The sequence below is a fragment of the Kogia breviceps genome, chromosome 17 (assembly GCF_026419965.1).
Source record: "Kogia breviceps isolate mKogBre1 chromosome 17, mKogBre1 haplotype 1, whole genome shotgun sequence".
Classification (NCBI taxonomy): Eukaryota; Metazoa; Chordata; class Mammalia; order Artiodactyla; family Physeteridae; genus Kogia; species Kogia breviceps.
The window spans coordinates 51568476-51587803 of record NC_081326.1 but is presented as its reverse complement, the minus strand read 5'-3'; the positions used below and the strand labels follow the sequence as shown (position 1 = coordinate 51587803).

At 38.0% G+C, this 19328-nt stretch overlaps 1 protein-coding gene across 1 annotated transcript in view; it reads right to left on the bottom strand.

The window, feature by feature from the left end:
• The window catches only part of PKHD1L1 (PKHD1 like 1), a 153143-nt gene extending 134058 nt beyond the window's left edge, over positions 1–19085 (bottom strand). Inside the window, exons 1-5 of the mRNA XM_059042747.2 lie at positions 18904–19085; positions 16838–16927; positions 7434–7578; positions 6414–6522; positions 1075–1132 (exon numbers count right to left, since the gene is read on the bottom strand). Of these exons, the coding sequence (XP_058898730.1) occupies positions 1075–1132; positions 6414–6522; positions 7434–7578; positions 16838–16927; positions 18904–18976 (475 nt within the window). The 5' untranslated portion in view covers positions 18977–19085. The remainder of the gene's footprint in view (positions 1–1074; positions 1133–6413; positions 6523–7433; positions 7579–16837; positions 16928–18903) is intronic.
• Between the last annotated feature and the right edge of the window lie 243 nt (positions 19086–19328).

Sequence of the window (19328 nt, the reverse complement as noted above, 5' to 3'; positions counted from 1 at the left end):
TAAAGAGATATCTATAAGTATTTATAGCTTGAAGAGGTGTTTCGTGGAAGACAGGATGAATTATTCAATAAATATTGCTTGGGTCATGGGTGATTTATTTGAAAAAATGTAAATAAGATCCCTACCTTATGCCAAAAAATGAAATAAATTCTAGGTGAAATAAAAATTAAATATAAACAATAAAACCATACAAACTCTTGAAAAATAAGTGAAAATTTATATAATATTTGTACAATCGGGATGGCGGTATCTTCTACAGAATAAAAATAAAGGGAGAAATAACAAAGGTTAAGATCTATAGATTTGATAATAAAAATTAAGTGTCTGAATGACAGAAACAGCACTAATAAATTTTAAAAGCAAATAATAAATTCAAAAAATATTTCCCGTCTATATGACGTATATATGGTTAATATTCTTAAAATGCAAAGAATTCTTGCAACTTAATATGAAAAAAATGACCAGCCTTAAAAAGAGAGATGAACCAATTTATAAAAAGAAGAAATACAAATGGCTAATAAATACAAAATTAATTACATAAATCAAAGAACTGGAAAAATTTTATAAAATCCAACTATATTCTTCACATAAATTCTTAAAAAAAAAAAAAAGAAAAGGAGAAAAGACCTCCTGCCTTCTAGCACCCAGTGTCCACTCTCCTGTCTTCCAGCACCCAGTGTCCACTGGGCTTGGAGTGGGTGGAGCCAGGGCCAGCGCCCTAGGAGAAGGTATAGGAGTAGAATTTTTCACATAAATTCTTGAAAAAAATGAGTACCTAGAATTGCTAAGGTTATAGAAAAAGGCATTTTCATATATTCCTGTTGGAATTATAAACTGGTATAACTATAGCTATTATAATAAACACTGGAAGCAAACTAATGTTCAATAGAGGGAAAGTTTAATACATTATAATAGATTCAGATGCAGCTATTAAAGAGCATTAAAAATTTTTTAGTTTTTTTATAATCAGAAAATGCAATTTATAAATTTTTAGGTATCATAATAATTTTATGTACTAAAAATTAATTAACTATTATAAACCAAAGAAGATATTTCAGCTGTCATATAACAGACCTGGAGTTCCAGATAAAGGTGTGATGCTCCTTATTGTTGGGGTTCTGAAACTTTTTGCCTGTAAAATAATATTGTTGATAAGCAGTCATCTCTATTTTGTTCCTAGTTTTATGAAATATCTCTGCTTCTTACATTATTTATATTTGAACAATATCCATAATATGATTGTCAAAATATTCCTTTTATATATGAGAAATAAAGTTCAGAATATTACTCTGATTATTCAAAATCTTTTCCTTACACCCTAAAAATCCTCTTTCATTTCAAAGTGTTTCTACTTGGAATTTTAAAATTCAATCATCCTTTTGTTATCAGTGTAAGTCAAACCACGGTAATAAGGCTCTCTGGTAAAGACTTTTAAGAATTTGGTGGAATAAAATTAAAGAAAGACTACTTTGGGTTAAGATTATAAAGAAAAAATAACAAAGCATTTTTCAAAAACATAGAAGCAAAACTTGGAAAGAGTTAATCAGAGTAAGCTTTAGTAACTAAGCTAATGATAATTTTCTAGAGTTATTATACAAAAAATACTTAGAACACCACCTGACACATTGGCTATTATTATTCAAGTAAAGATATGCCAACTTCTTTTTAAAAGACAAAATGAGAAATAATTACCACAAAAGGGAAATTTGAAAAACAAAATTAATTCTGAACAGGCAAAAAGCAGAGCTGATAGACAAAGTTTCCTCAATAACTGGGATGCAAGCAGATCAACATCTACACCTGAAAACAAATAATGTAGGAGAAAAACAAGCTAGAAATAGATCAAGAACAGTCCATCTGCACAAACACAAGGGTACCTCAGAAAAACAGAAGAGGACAGAAACATGGGCTGTATTTTTAAGGAATAACTGAAGGTTTTTGGAGGAGGAGGGTTGCTGGTGGAGAAAAAGATGGCCTCTAAAGGAATACAAAAATTATTTAAGCAAAATAACCTAGCACAAAGTAGACTCTCACTAAATGTCAGCCGTCCCCCTGCCCCCATTCTCATTCAGGAATAACCTAAAAGAAAGATGCCCAGATACTTAAAGTAAAAGGACAGATTTCTTTCAGACTTCCAAGAAGAGATAAATTTTGAAATTTGAGGCTAAGAATCACTTCAGACTCATTCTTTCACACTTCAGAAATGGTTAATGGAGAATCTATGTAAAAATAATAAGTAATATAATACCTAGTCAAATGGACTTTGGGCAAAATATCATTTTTAGAGGTAGTAAGAGAAAAGGCAGAGGAACTACCAAGTTGTGTGTAAATCAATCTCTCTAAGCCACAGTGTACTCATATAAATTACATCTGTGGCAAAAAATAATTGAAGAGTGCATATTAAACAACATATTAGTTACTATTATTATTTGAGGAGCTAGATTAGAAACAGATTTTCAATTTAATACACCATCTACAAATAAAAGAATCAATGAAGATGGCAGAGCAAATTATTTTATAGAAAATGAGGGAGAAGGTCCTGAAAATTAAGAATAATTAGTCTGAATAATAACAGCAGTCAAGGATAATGATAAAAAGTCTTAAAGATAAAGTCAGAAAATAGTATGAGAATTAGATGTTACAAGTATGCAGTTTTGTAAAGGGATTTAAACAACCCAATAAAAGTGTGCAAAAGTTACTGGTCCTGATAAGAACAAAAAGTAAGGGTAAGCACTTAGAGATGTTTAAAACATCTGAACATTGCTGTGACATTTTTATTGTACTTTACATAATATTGAGCTACAATAGACTGGAAATTTTTAAAAAGATGATCCTTCACCATGGGTTGTTTAAGACACAGGACCAAGAAACAATGGAGATATGATTTCAAAATTCCAAACTAGAGTTCTATACCCGACTAAACTGTCAACCAAATGTTAGAGTAGCATTGAAGTTTTAGTATTGGAAGGATTTTATTTTAACCTCTTAGTAGAAGGAGTTTATTTTCTAAGTACACTTTGCTCCACTAACATGAGGGAGTAGTGAATCAAGAAAAAGGAAGACATAAGATTTAGGGAGCAAGTAGTGATATGAGGGAGAGAGGAAGGAAGTCTCCAGAACGCTGGTGAAGGGAGACCTCATGATGATTGACTGCTGTGCAGCACATCTAGAGAACAGGCTGTCCAGACTGGAGCAGAAGCACAGAAGAATTCAGGAGTGATGTCTTTTAGGCAAAGATGATTTGATAAATTACCTAATGATTTAAATACATTGAAAAAATGTCATACTTCTGGTGCAGAGTTTGATACACAGAAAACTAGGCAAATATCTACACACACATAAAAACCCAGTTATTAACTCCAAGCAAAACAAAATACTGTATGAGAGAGAAATGTAGTCACAGTACAATACTTGTTTCAGCTATGAATATTACTTATACAGACATACTCATGTTATGAATATTGATCTAACCAAAACTGGGGCAAATCTAATTGAGAGAAGGAGTGGGAGGATATCTGTGTGTGTTGGAGGTGGGAAGGGGTAGCAGTTTCATCTCAAACATGGCTATAATTTTCCTCTCCCTGTATCCTCACCTGCAATGTCTTTGCAGCTCTTCCCATCAAGAGATGGAGGCTTGAATACAGACTGGCCTTGGAACTTGTTTCGGCCATTAGAATGTGGTTCAAGGAGCGTGACATTTCTGAGCCTACGGCTAAAGACTCCCTGCATACTTCTCTCCTGAGGGAGCCCTGCCTGCATCATATGAATAACTCTGGGCTACTTTTGGAGGGTACAGACACTATATAGAACAAAGCCTAATCAGCTCAGTTGTTCCAGCTGAGGCCTCCCAAATGTGAAAGCACCTAGCCAAGAGCAGCAAAGACTCCTACCTAATGCATAGCTGACTACAGACACACAAGCAAGCCCAATAGAGATCAGTCTAGCTCTGCCCAGAACAGAAGAACCACACAGCTGACCCATGGCTACATAAGCAATATAAATGACTGCTGTTTGAAGCTAAGCTTGCGAGTTGTGTTACACAGTACAAGTTAATAGATATAAGAATATAGGTGCTAAATTCTCATCTTCATTGTAAGAATTATCAATAAATAGATAATATTGATAGTTAAACTTTATTCAGAAATAGCAATAAATATATTTCTAATTAAGAAGCCTATTATTTAGAAATATGACAATAAAACATTATTTGTACATTAGAAATAATATGTTTCTTTTTTAGAAATATCACAATAGATATATAAAGTTATTGAAAGTAGGGGACTCTGGAGACTAAGAATGAGGAGCATGTCAAGGAAGTGCTGTTTGCTTTTAATTAACCTTGTAGAACCAGTTCAGCTTTTCATTATGTACAAGTATAACTCTGTTAAATAAAAGTTTTAATTTTCTATTTCACATTTTCAGACCACACACCACTAAAATTAGAAATTATTAAAAGAGAAAAAATCATTTAAGAAGATTCAATTGCATGGCATTAAATTTTTTTCTTAATTTTGTCTTAATCAGAGAAAGAGCACAGAGCACCAATCAGTGGATACAACCTGTGCTCCTACTAAGTGTTAAATGTTATGCCTGTTCTAGGGACATAAGGTTGAATAAAACCCTCTGACGCAGAACATTTTAAAACATAATCATTGGGCTTCCCTGGTGGCGCAGTGGTTGAGAGTCCGCCTGCCGATTCAGGGGACACGGGTTCGTGCCCCTGTCCGGGAAGATCCCACATCCCGCGGAGTGGCTGGGCCCGTGAGCCATGGCCGCTGAGCCTGCGTGTCCGGAGCCTGTGCTCCGCAACGGGAGAGGCCGCAACAGTGAGAGGCCCGCGTACCGCAAAAAAAAAAAAAAACCACAATGAAAACAAACAAAAAACCCCATAATCATTGTCCAGTGGACTAGGTGCTAAAGTAGTAATAAATGGAATATATAGATTAAAACACTGTATAGTAATTACTATGTGCTGGGTTCTTTCTGATCTCCTTATTTATATCATCTAATCCTCCATTTTACAAGATGCTATGAGATAATCTCCATTTTACATATCTCCGTTTTACAGAAAATGAAGAAACGTGAAGTACGGTTTCACTATGACCAAGTCAGAGTAAATGATGAAGCCTGTATATGAACCCTGCACTAAGCCACTAGAGAACTGAGGAAATCACTTAGCTCTACTTGGGGGAATTTTACGAGTCCTAAGCAAAGAGCAGGACACACTAAGCAGAAATGAGTAAGATGTATGGGTTCTTGGTCAGGGAGAATGTTAGAAGACACTGCTGGAAACAGAACTGTTTCCAGACTATGATACCGTAAAGGAAACCTACAGATCATGGGTAAATGAGGGATACTGAACAGGGGAAAGGAATAATAACATGCATGGTCTTGAATGTTGCATGTGAACAGTGTAATGAAGAAGGACAGAGAGACCAGCAGGCTACAGTGATAATGGGTGAGAAATGACAAGGCCAGAATCAAAACCAAGGCCATGTCAGGAAAGAAGATAAGGGGACGACCAACTTTAGAGCTAATTTGCAGGGTAGGATCCTCATGGTTTGGGGCTGAAGATGAAGGAAAGGGAGAAACCAAGGATGTAACAGGTTTCTAGCTTGAGATGTGTGAGGAATACCAGACAAAAAGTAGAGTTAAGGAGGAATACAAGAAGTCCAGTTTGAGATTTGTTGAATTTAGGTTGCTTTGGAGCCATTTTGGCATTTTATTCTAGGAAACAAAAGATGGCTTCATGAGAGAGAAGGGAGCCAGAGATATTTGGGATTCATATTTGGCAATATATTTGGGAATCGTAGACGCTTCTTGAGGACAGAAGTCATAACTAATTTCCTCAGCATTTCATCTTACATTGGAACACTACAGCAGTCGGTAATTGACAACTTAAAGCATAAATAAAATTTTTTTTAATATATGGGATGGTCCTTAGAAGAAAATGTATTATAGTGAACACCTATATTTAGGGTAACTAAATTTTGAATGGCTCTGTGCTACATGCAGTCACATCTTATCTCATTGCATTAGAAAGTACAAAGAAAGGGAAAAGAGTTATGTCTCTATTTAAAATGAAGGTGAGTCTGATGAAAACAGCAAAAGGAAAATCAAACTAAGAGCAGAAATCGAGAAAGGAAAAATAGTATGAACAAGAAAATAGTTTGGAAGTATACAAGTTTAATTCATTAATAAAATTAATTTTAAAAGGTAAACACGAAATGATAAAAGAGCTTCCATTACTATAGAAGATAACAGTGGGTGAAATTAAACTTAGCTACATGCTAGTAAATTATTTAATGTGGAAATAGATAACAATCTGTAAAATTAAAAAATAAAAACCCAGTTCCGCAAGAAAGAAAGCATACGATCAATTATACGTAAGTTAGAGAGGAGATGCCACGTACATTGAAGCTGCAGGCCCAGCTGTTGATGTGACCTTTGCAGATATTATTTTCTGCAATAGGAACCCCATCCACACTGACTCTAATAGTGTAGGAATCTTCTGGCATTGCTCTGGAAAGCAAATGAAGAACACATAAGGAATGCAAAACTCTGTTATTTAATGTATAGCATTAATGTACATGTTATTTTTGAAAAAAATGTCTGAAATTCTAATTGTTGTACAATTAAATTCAATTTTATATTATGGAAAGATGATCTCCATCCTGAACTCTGTACTGCAAATTCTAACATTATAGACCTCAGGCAAATGCTTATTCTGACTAATGCACTGGTGCTTATTGAAAAGGAAAACAAATGTAATAATAATCATTTAAAATAGTAACATATCATCTCGGTACAGTTATTTTATGCTTTACTTTTTAAAAAGTTTTAATAACGTTTCTCCCTAAGTAAGCTGAAAAACAGCTTAATGTGGATGGAATCCTCTGAAATATGGGCTATCTGTCTCAGTACTGAAAGTTGCCATTTAAAATGATTAATTTTTTTCTCCTAAGTTGCTAATAACAAACATCAATTTGAGCTGATAGTAAAGAACTTGAAATGTCAATCTACAAAATGATCATCTTTAATCTTAATGACTATGTCAAGATTCTGAACAAAATTAATCAAACTGGACAGGAAGGCACAATTTTGATATTTTGAAGAGCATCATCACAATTTAATAGTGGTCATTTATCTTCTAGAAAAGATCAATAATGTTAATAGCTCTAATAACCTGGAAAAGGATAGAGAATATATTTTGATCGTGCCAATATGTGGAAAGAGTATTATAACTGAATATAATAAAGGTATAAAATAGTCTAAACATCATGAAATCAAAGATAATAGCTGAAAAAAATAGCTGATAATCAGAAAAACATTATTGTAATAGCCAGAGTGATAAAACTATTATAATACTAATATGCATAACTGTGGTTCTGATATGATGAAAATGATTTTATTAAAGATACTTTAAAACATACCTAGTATAGCATGTAATATGAGTTGAATGACTTGAATCTTTTTCTACATCACAAGAAATTGATCGGAAAGAGGAAACTAATTGCACACTGTTTCCCAACTCAGCATTATCAACTCCATAGTTAAACTGGTTTGCTTGAGCAAAACCTGGAAGAATGAAAGCACTCAATTATTATTAATGGAACTCTGTTTTCAAAGATCCAACACTTATTTCATATTGAATCATTGAATAAATAATAAGAAATAGTACTGATGTAAGCAGTTAATCTATTTCATATTCACCCCTATGATTGTAATCCTCTTTGGAAACATGAACATTAGCCTTTAATTAATTTATTCATAAAAGCAAAGCTTGAGAACCTATTATCTGTCAGGTTGTTAACTGCATTGTAATCAAATGGCTTATATCCCAGTAATAGGGTGAGGAGGGGTGGAGACACAGACAGTATACAAACGTGTACCACCAGATGCTATGTCTAGTGGAGATAACTACTATGAAAACAGCAGGCTAAAGGGCACAGAGAGAGGAGACAAAGGGAATATGATTTTATAAGACATGGGGTCCTTACCTTGAGTACCTATAAAGCAAAATCTGAGGTAAGGACTTGCAAGTAGATAGTTTATTTGGGTGGTGATCCCTTAGGGACAAGAGAGAAGAAAACCTGGACACCACTGAAAACAGCTGGGGTTCAATCTTGTTGAAAAAGACTTTTAAGGAAAATAGAGACTGCCTCTCAGAAGCAAAGAATCAATGGGGAGAAGCAATTATTCATCAAATCCTGTCCCATTAGCTGACAGTTCCCCGTGCGGGAAATGACTTTTCCTGCACTTTCAGGCTGCACATAGGTATACGCCATCTGGGTTCCAACGTCCCAAGTCACTGCATCAAAGAAACCCTGGGACAAAGACATGCTGTGGGACCTGGAGGCTAGAGCTGGAAGCACAGATTGAGTCAAAGTACATGGGGAACTTTTTGCCACCTCTGTGGCTAGAATAAGAGGTGGGAACAGGGATGTGAGGCTAAGTAAGAAAGGCAGCTGCTACAGTTGATTCCTTGTACCATACAGATATGCTCAGGCCCTACTTTTAAGTACAATCCATTGTCAGGTCTGCAAGGCAGTGGCCACCTAAGAGCTCTGCTAAAGATTTAATACAAGAGGGTTAGTGGGACATGCAACAGGCCACAGTAATACAACTGGTCCTGAGGCTGTACTTAATATGCATGTGCCCTCTCTATCACCCATTGTAAGTTCCCTCACCATTAGCCAGCACTTCAGCTAATGGAGTGATGCTAACCTTTGTCCTGAGGATCTGAGCCCAAAGCTGTCTTGCCCGTGTTTGGTTGTGGCTGCCACCTATGCCTATTCACAGTTATCACTGCACACGGAAGCCAAGAGATGCCCCAGGAATACTGTGAATTCCAGACATACTGCTCCTTATCTGCATTAGGTGAAAGCAACCCTCACTCTTCACAAGCATCAGAATGGAAGATCTCTACCAGTCTACTACTTATGTTTGCTCAATTCAAACTGATCGGTTAGTAGTGGTAGTTTCAGTTCAGTGGAACCCATATTGGGACGCCTGGCAGAAGCATTCTCTATCTGGAAACTCAGAGCCAGAATCCAGCAGAACCTAAAATTGCAAGGACAGAAAGCACAGATTCAATTTCTGGATCACTGGGAGTGACAGTGACAGGGGTTAACCCTTCATTCCCAGCTCCATGTATTCTATCTGCTGGGAAACAACAGTATGGATCTGCCACTGGCTCAGTGCCTATGGCACTCCACAGGATGCTGCTCCCAAGCTGGGTTCTTAGGCTTGCCTTTTGTAGGCTGTTCCATCATTCTGTTAGGCCACATGTTTCAGGGTGATACAGGGGTCATGCTCATGTGCCCATTATCACTACTTTTTCACTATAAAATATGTTCCTTGTTCTGAGGCCCTGTTTTATGGCATCTCATGGCAGTAATTCAGACTCTATATGCTCTCAGAAGATGAGGCTGGCAGAGGCATAGTGGAAAGAGAAGGCAAAACCCATATCTGGAATAGGTGTCAGTTCCAGAAACAGTGAATCTCTGCTTGTCAATGAGGGAAGGAGAGTGATGCAGTCGACCTGTCACTGAGTGGCTGGGTGTACTTCTTGAGGGATAGTCCCCATTGAGAGCTCAGTGTGGGTCTCTGCTACCGACAGAACAGGTATTCAGCAAGAGCGGTAGGTAGCTTACTGTTGGTGAAAGGGAGTCCCTGGTGCTGGTCCATGCACAGCCTTCACCAATGGCCCTCTGTTCAGAGGCCCATTGCACAAGCACTCAGGTGGCCAAGGAGAGAAGCTCCTGAACAAGTCATCCAATCGACCTAGTTGTTCCATTTCCTCTGTTGGGGATACTCTCTTGTGGAAATTAACTTGAGACCTATAGATCTGCATGCTCACGATCGTGAGCGCATTCACCGGTCTCTTTCCAAGGCTTTCTTATTTCTGGTTTTCCAGTCTTGTACTAGTCAAGTCATCTGCCACAGCCCAGGAGCTGATGTATATCTTTAGCTTGGACCACCTTTTCCTCCTTATAAAGTTACTGACCATATATACTACTCACAGCTCTGCCTACCAGGGAGGCTGACATTGAAAGTAAATTAAGAGCCCAGGGAACACTTTGCAACATTTATGATATCAGAGGTGATGCCAAGAAGGCACGTGTCATAGATGGTCATGGAAGCTTTCCAGAAGGAGTAAAAGCCATGAGAATAAGGGAAGTACATTTTAGTTAGAACAGGGTGTTCCAAGCCCCTGTGGTGGGAGCATGTCTGTGGGTTCAAGACTTAACAAGTGTGGTTGCATTAGTATGAGTCAGGAGAAACAGTAGGAGATGAGATTAGAAATGGAGGCATTTAGATTGTTTTTATGAGTGTGGAAACATTGGAGGCTTTAAAACAGAGAAGTGGTATTATCTACCTTATACTTTTCAAGATTCACAAGCTGCTGCTCCAAAAATAGAATGGGGCAGGGTGAGAATAGACTGGGGGCAGGGGTGAAGATGCTGTTTCAGTGAGCAATGTATAAATGACTGCTTGGCATGGGCTCAAGATGGAGGAAAATAAGTAAAGAGTACAAATACCGGTAACCTTTAAAAGAGTTTTACTGTAAAGGGAAGCAGAGAAATGGGGTAGCTGAAGGGCGTGTGTGGACCAAGGGGACAGTTGATGATTTTGCTTTTGCTTTTTTTCAGATGGGTGAAATAGTATGTTTGCATGCTGATGGGTATGATCCAACAGAAACTGAGAAATGGGTGATGTGAAACAGAGCAGAAGATTATTTTAATCTTACTATAAATATATGAAAATTCAAGCTAGATTTGGAAGTAAACATCAATTATATTTATGCCACATAAAAGTATTTTAACAACAAGGTCCTACCGTGCAGCACAGGGAACTATATTCAATATCCTGTGATAAACCATAATGGAACAGAATATGAAAAACAATGTATATATACATATATATGTATAACTGCATCACTCTGCTGCATAGCAGAAATTAACACAACATTGTAAATCAGCTATACTTCAATAAAATAATTTTTAAAGTATTTTATATTGCTGAAACCACATTCAATTCTGAAATAAACCCAAGAAATAAAACCGATTAGTAAGATAATCAGATAATGTTCTACTGATTAAATCCTAAAATTAAGTATTCTAATAAAAATGTTAAAAAGGTACTTAATATTATTCTAGTATGCACAGTGAATCTACAAAGTCGTCTAGGTTATAACATATTTTTTGAATAAAGTCAAATTAGTAAATAAACATGTTTTGCCCAGATTACTTCAAAATCTAAAATTCCTAAATTCTGAGTTCTAAAAAATATGTGCATTTTTACGTATTATTTTTCTCTGAATATCACAAATTCTTTTTTTTAAGAAGCTGTTGGGGGCAGGAGTTTTTATTAATTAATTTATTTATTTTTGCTGTGTTGGGTCTTCGTTTTTGTGTGAGGGCTTTCTCCAGTTGTGGCAATCGGGGGCCACCCTTCATCGCGGTGCGCGGGCCTCTCACTATCTCGGCCTCTCTTGTGGCGGAACACAGGCTCCAGACGCGCAGGCTCAGTAGTTGATGCTCACGGGCCCAGTTGCTCCGCGGCATGTGGGATCCTCCCAGACCAGGGCTCGAACCCGTGTCCCCTGCATTAGCAGGCAGATTCTCAAGCACTGCGCCACCAGGGAAGCCCCTGAATATCACAAATTCTTAAGATTAAGAAACCAGTATAGCCATATTGATGACTAAAATATTTTTGAAATTATGAAACATTTTCTTTTACACTAAAAGATCTGCGTCCATGTCATTAGTGTAAATGTGTAAGCTATGTAACTGTCATAACTTAATTAGCTACAGATCACATTGTCTCACAGTACAATAATAAAATCAGTAGATAAAAAAGGTTAACCCAGAGAGGTACACGAAACTCTTTAAATCCTACATATTTATAATATTGTTAGAAAAAAATAAATATTAGGTATTTACCTTAAATTGTCAGTAGTTTTCAAGTATGTTTCAACAAAACAATCACCACTACAATATGTGCTCACATTAACCTTTACTAGTTAAAGTGGCTGAACTGGGATTGCCAAAGGTTTGTGGTGCGGCTTTTTAAATTACTGAACATTTTCACTGTTCTACAAAGGTCTATGAGACAACATGAATATTGCCTGGTTTAACACAGGACTGGAAGCAGGGATTCGCTATGCCAAATATTCATCAAATGCCATAGCCCTGTGCCACAGCTCTGGTTAACACTGCATGTTAGGTGACAGCGGTGTTTACAGGAAAGGGCATTTGGACCCTGACATCCTGGGTTGGAATCCCAGCTCCAGTGAATTCCTTGCTGTATGAACTTGAGCATTAGTTTTAGACATAAACTCTCTCAGTCTTAGTCTCCTCACCAGGAAAATGACCATAATAATCTACTTAGCAGGAATTATCGGGAAGACTAAATGAGAATTTATATATAGTACTTAACGTGGTACCTGGCTCACAGGTTAAGAGCTCAATTAATATATATCCTTATTATATAATAAGTCACAAAATAGTTATTATTAGTATTCATATCGTTTTTAAAAAAATAACACAGAGGGCTTCCCTGGTGGCGCAGTGGTTGAGAGTCCGCCTGCTGATGCAGGGGACACGGGTTCATGCCCCAGTCCAGGAAGATCCCGCGTGCCGCGGAACGGCTGGGCCCGTGAGCCATGGCCGCTGAGCCTGCGCGTCCGGAGCTTGTGCTCCGCAACGGGAGAGGCCGCAGCAGTGAGGGGCCCGCACACCCCCCGCCCCAGAGAAAAAAGAACACAGAACAAATAAGTGGGTGACCAGGATTCAAACCCAGGTTGTGGATGCCAGCTTGGCACCTTTGTGATATTCAGAGAAAAATAATAGTTAAAAATGCACATCACAAAGCTATTTCCAGTTATCCAATGTAACTTCCTCCAGACCCTATGTTCTTAGCTCCTCTCCTATTCTTTATACATAGAAGAAGTAAGCAGAAACTCAACAAAGGATAGGGATTTTAATAAACACTGCTCTATTCTTCTCAGCTTAAAACTTAAGCGAACAGGACTCATTCAGCATAGGCTAAAGTACAAACATATCAATTTAACATGTGAAACATATTTACATTGAGTTTGCAGTTTTGAATATAGGAAGGCAGTTACTGCTGTAATGGAATTGTGAAAAGATACATGAAAACACAGAAAAGCAAGCTATTTGTAAAACCACTCTTTCCTTTTGCCAGTTTCTGCTTATCTTTGGCATTCACGTTGAGTTTGGAATACACAGAAGGGCTGCTGGCAACTAACTAAAGAATAGAAAGTTTTACTTGTAGTGTGGCTCAGGAAGTGCTACATGTGTTTGTTTTCCTATTAGGCATATGTCACATCAGTGATATGGTAACGCAGATCTGTTCTTCAGCATTCCTAAGAAAAAAACAATTAAAAAAAATAATACCAACAAAAGATGATATATATTGTTTTTAGCTTCGGAGTTGTTTTAATACTATATGTGTATGTATGTATATATACACACACATATATATGTCTCATATATATGTGATATATATGTCATATATATATTTCCTGGGAGTAAAATATATAGGAAAATATGAACCAAATCAATAAATTTATAAATATTCTCATTATAAATTTTAGTGAAAAAAAAACTATAGAAATATTTTTAATTTTGTAGCTAGCTCCAAAGAGTTAAAAAGCAATAGAAAGGAATCACCTTTAAAAAATAATTTTAATTTAAAAGTATAATTCTAAATAAATAATTGGGTATAAAGAAGATAACTCTGGAAGTACTCCAAAGCACAAAGATTACAGGAAGGGGTGGGTGTATGCTGGAAACAGAAAAGGTCGAGGCTTCAGATGGAAATTCCTGACATGTTGATGTATTTTTTTCCTTTTGCAGAAAAACTGGAGACAGAATTTGCCAGGCACCCAAACCTGGGTCTCCTGATAGCAGCCTGTGCTGCTATCACAAAAAATGCATGTGTTGTCAAAGCCAGCAGTTGCCATGTACAATGCAAATGCAGGCTGTTTTGGGTTTCTCTGGTTATTAAAAAAAAAAAAAAAAAAAAAAAAAAAAAAAAAAAAAAAAAGCAGGGTTGAGAGTGTGTAAACCTACTTAAAAGCTGTAACATTCAAAACAATGGGAAAAAATGGTGCAGTGTGACGGAACATAACTTCTAAAGAATGAAACCATCCGTATAAGATAAATGTAAAAGAATAATAAATATAAAATAGCTCTAAATTATGAAGCAGATATTATGCATAGGTGCCTTAGATACATCATCCTTTTCAATATTCACAATAGACCCAACAGGTAGGAATTAATATCCCATTTCACTGATAAGGAAGCTGAGGCTTTGAGAAGAAACTTGTCCCAGTCCCCTAGTGGGAGTGGCAAAGTTGGAGCTGAAAGCTCGTTGGACCTGACTAAAGTCTATATGCTTTCCATAATATTACAAAAATTACATAACTCACCACTTCAGTTAAACAACAATATATGTGCTAGACACTGTAATAGGGAAATAGCTAGAAAAAAAGAACCAAAAGTAAAAAGTTATTCCTTCCAGCTCACTGATTTTTTTAACAAAGATAAATATCAAAGAAGACAATTGAGAAATACAAGGTATGACTATAAAGTAATAAACACAATAATGTTAGAAACACTCCAGAACTTATCAAAATGATAACACTCCTCATCCAATCAGTCATCTTAGAAGGAAATACAATGATTTCCACGGTCATATGCCACTGCTCAAAATGCTTTTATTTGGGCAGCATAATTGTAAAATTATACATAATACATAATATTTACGTAATTGTAAAATTTTACCTTTGGCTCCTGAAGATAGCCTTTAGAACAAAGTAATGCAGTAGCAAATTTTTGCCTGTAAAGTTTCATTAGGTGTGAAAACAGACAAAAGTCATTTGAATACACAAAAACATTAACAATAGATCTTTCAGAGGGTGGAATTTCAGAGAACTCAAGCCACATATTTATTTTACTTTCTCATCGTGGCCTTTACAAAAATAAAAAATTTTAAAGTCATAGAGGACTAACATTTAGGTGATCTAGCATTTACAATTCCATTTAGAAAGTGTTCTTCTGTGATTAATACATTATCTCTGTATTCAATTCTAAACATGGAGTATGGGTCAGACACAGCACACTAATGGATGATGCGAAGGTAGTTCCTCCAAATAAAGTTTGTTCAAGTACCACATTCATGTAGCTTTGGAGGTCTGGTGTGTTTTGTAAATTCATTATCATTACTTTACACACATTCTGTATATATCATGGGCCCCCCAAACAGTATTTAGACTCAGCCTCTTAGAAAGACATAAGGTATCACAATTTCAGTCCCCTATAGTGTGTGGTTAAAGCAAGAAGAGGGAAGACACATAAGGGTGGGGTGCAGGTATCTGCAATTCAAACAGGATTTAACTATTCTATAGTTCTCTGTCAAAAGCATCCAGAAATACAAACTGATGGGAAAACTAGAAATTCACTGTGACGCTTTGTGCTTCCTAAGTAAGAGGATTACTCCTGAGCCTCAGAAAGTCTACGAAAGAGCAAACGTTATAGCTAGGTTAATAAGGATGTTCTTCCAAAATGCCTTAAGAATGGAATGGTTTGGGTTTTTTTTCCTATTTCTAACTAGGGATGCTCTGAGTTTATGTACCTAAACTCAAGCCATGGTTCCTGGATCAGAAAAGGGCAGGTCTTGAGGCAGAAGAAAATAGCTGAGCAACTTTGTTTTTTTTTGTTTGTTTGTTTTGGGCATTTCTCTCATGTCATTTAAACCTCTGTTAGAAACCCAACAGCTTTCAAACACACTATCTAACCAAATGTTAACAGCAATATACAATATAAGGGAGCTATGGATAAAGACATTTTTAAAAGTCTTTAACAAACACATTGTCTCCAGGTGTCTAACTCTAGAAAAACAAAAACACACTTTAATCCAAAATATATTGTTCACAATTTAGAGGCACAAACCATTTCAAGTATATCATTGAGATTAAATTCTATAGAAATTTTACTTAGAAGTATTGAAAGACATTTCAATACATATGACAGAATTATTAAATATCTTGCTTTGTCAATTTTCTGATTCTAAAAACTTCTCACTGTTCTTATTTTAAAGACTAAATAATAGTTTTTATTAATATTCTTAAGAAATTTTTCTTTCCCATCCTTCAAAAATTTGTAAGCATCTGAATACTACTACTATCATTTAGATCATAAAGGCCTAATGGCTAAAAGAACCACATATTTCTATTTAATCCTAGGAACAGTTGCTTATTAAATATATTCCCTAATTGCCTACTTTGTTTTCATCCCAAGACAAGGGAAGGAGAAAGAGTTATACATAACCCATGTTTTGATGAAGCATATGATAAGGATTGGGTGGCAGAGGAAGGGATCCAAAGCTTTGCTTTCAATTGTCTTTCTCCATTCATTACCATTCTATTTCTCTATCATACCCTCCTACTAACATCCTACTCCCAGAACCCCCCCCAAATGTTATATTTAATATAAAGATAAATGTTATTAGACCCATGAAGAACAAAGTAAGTAACTGCAGAGTTGGGTTAAAGATGTTTCTTTCAATTCAATTATTATAGTCCAGACCTTGGAGTTCAGCAAGTAATTATGATACAAATTCAGATGGTCAGGTTGATAGAGACTTTCAGGGGTTTTGTTAGGTGTCAAAGAGGATAGAGTTTCACTACTCTGGCCAAATGGAGAAGCAACTCTAGTGGATTGTTTTAAAAAACAGTAAATCTCTAAATGTGAAACAGTCTTTGAAATACCTCAACCTTGGTGAAAAAAAAAAAAGGCAACAATACCTTCTCCTTTGATAGTCAGCCTTGTTGCTCCATTTATGCTGCCATATTTGGGTATTATTTCTGTGACTTTGGGAATTATTCTAGAGCCATCTGAAAGATATTAAAGTACAATAGAAGTAAAAACATCAAGTACTTCATTTCAAGCATCAAATTTTGTACAACAAATTACAATGGTGTAAGAAAAACATCATGGAGATTATAAGACAGAAAGTAAATACACCTAGGTTTTATTTTTGGTTCTATTACTAACCAGTGACTTGACAGGGAGTTCAGTCATTAACTTAGTTAACACTCATTGGCTTTATGCAAAGCACTGTCTTACATGCTACAAAGAAGAGGAATAATACATGATCATTTTCATCATTCTTACCTATCATATTATAAAACATTTATTAGACCCTTAATTTCACGTAGTGCTCTGCTAGCTGCAGTTCCGTAACTACAGCTATCAGCCCACACAGCAGCAGACAACGCTGGAGAAATAGCTCTGTGGAGAAATAGGTCATTATCAAAGCCCATAAGAAATGCAGCGCTTCCCTGGTGGCGCAGTGGTTGAGAGTCCGCCTGCCAGTGCAGGGAGTGCGGGTTCGTGCCGCGGATCGGCTAGGGCCCGTTGAGCCATGACTGCTGGGCCTGCGCGTTCGGAGCCTGTGCTCCGCAACGGGAGAGGCCACAGCAGTGAGAGGCCCGCGTACCACAAAAAAAAAAATAAAAAAAATAAAAATGCAAAGCCAGGTAAATTGAACGAGTAGTCTAGGTACAAAAAAGGAATGTTGTGTTTTAAGAAGTAATTGTTTTCTGTGACAGACAGAGTAAGACTTCAGGGAATAAAGGTCACTAATTCATTCAACAAACAGTATTAGGTTCCTGGGCATTTAAAAATGTGTGACAGTCCCAACTTTCCAAAAGCTCAGCTTAGGCAGCCCAGAGTGACAGAAGAGAGCACAGGGGCCACGTGACTACGAAGGGGCATTTCATCCATACTGCTTCTTGAAAGAAGGGTGTTCCTGCTGCATCTGGGAGAGCAAACATGAATTAGCTAGACTGGACCTACTATGGGAAAGCCGGACTTCTACACTTCTAGACAAAGAGGCGCCTTGCAAACACAGGGGGGAATGAGCAGCTTCTTTGGGGAACTGAAATTAATGCTTCAAAATAACTCAAAGTTACATGATGGCTAAAAGGATTTATTTTCTGCTTAAACTGTACAGATCTGGTAATTATTAGATCCAGTAACAAATTCTCAGGACAGGTGGAAAAATTTAAGTGGGAACACCAAAAAAAGCCACCTAAATTGTTTGAAACGGATGAATGAGAAAAAGTTAAAGAAATTATGATTGAGTTCATTCCTGCCTGAGAAAAGTTTAGTGTGGACTTCACCTACAAGAGCAAAAGCTCTCCAGCGTAAAGATGACTACCCCCCAGACCCAATGACTCTGCGCTTTGGGTCTGTCTTTGCCAAGAGCTCCAAGGCTGCTCCTGCTGCAGGCCCATTTGTAACTTCCAGCAGCCCACAGCCAAGAGTAGGAAACTCCAGAGAGGGAGCTGGATCCTATCTCGGAGAAGCGCTGTTCCTCACCTATCTCAGGTTCATCCTCCCCGTTATCTCTACCGACAACTCCAATTTCTTATCTTATCAGTCTCTTCCCAGCCCTCTCTTGGGTATTACTTTGAAGGCCCAGGGCAGCTGCCCTTGGAAATGACTGACACCCGCCACAAAGACCCATTCCTATCTTACTGGGAGACCCTGTCCTCCCTTCAATGGGGAAGGGACCCAAGAAGAGTGAGAAAAGGGAGGAGTTGGGTTGCGTCCCCAAGTCCCAGCCGAATTTCCGTCTCTTTTTCAACTGAGTCAGCAGGGATGGAGGGGGTGAGGTTCCATAATTCAAGCAGCAACCCTCGTGGCAAGAGCTTAACCTAGTCCCCAGGATCGCCATGCAGCCGCACGCTCAGCCTCGTTCCAGGGCTAGTGCCAGACGGTGCCGCCTCTCCCGCGACCCCGGCAGCGGGGGTTGCGTCTACAGGGACCTCTCCGGCTTGCCTCCCTGGCGCCCCAACTGGGTTACCTGTGCGGGGGTCTGCGACGCACAGGAGCAGACCCCAGAGGCCCCACGTCCCCGAGAGCCACAGGTGTCCCATCGCGGCGCCAGTTCCGCAGAGCCTACGCCCACCGCTCGCTCGCAGCCGCCGCCAGCGCCCAGGCTCTGCTGGCTGGCGCGCCCGCCGCGTCCCACGCGCGCAGGCGGACTCTGCCGCCCCAGGGCCGCCCCGCCCCCGCCAGCCCGGGCGCCCCCTGGCTTTGCGCGCAGACGCACCCCCCCTTCACCCGGGAACGCAGCCCGTCCCGGCCCGTCGGTAACCGTCGAAACTCCACGTGGACTCAGAGCTGGTTGCTAACGCCCCACGGCTGCCTCCGCAGGTGTAAGAGCCCCACTTTTTCTTGGCAAGAGAGGTCAACAGGCAAGTTTTCCGACAATCTCGCCTTTTCTGT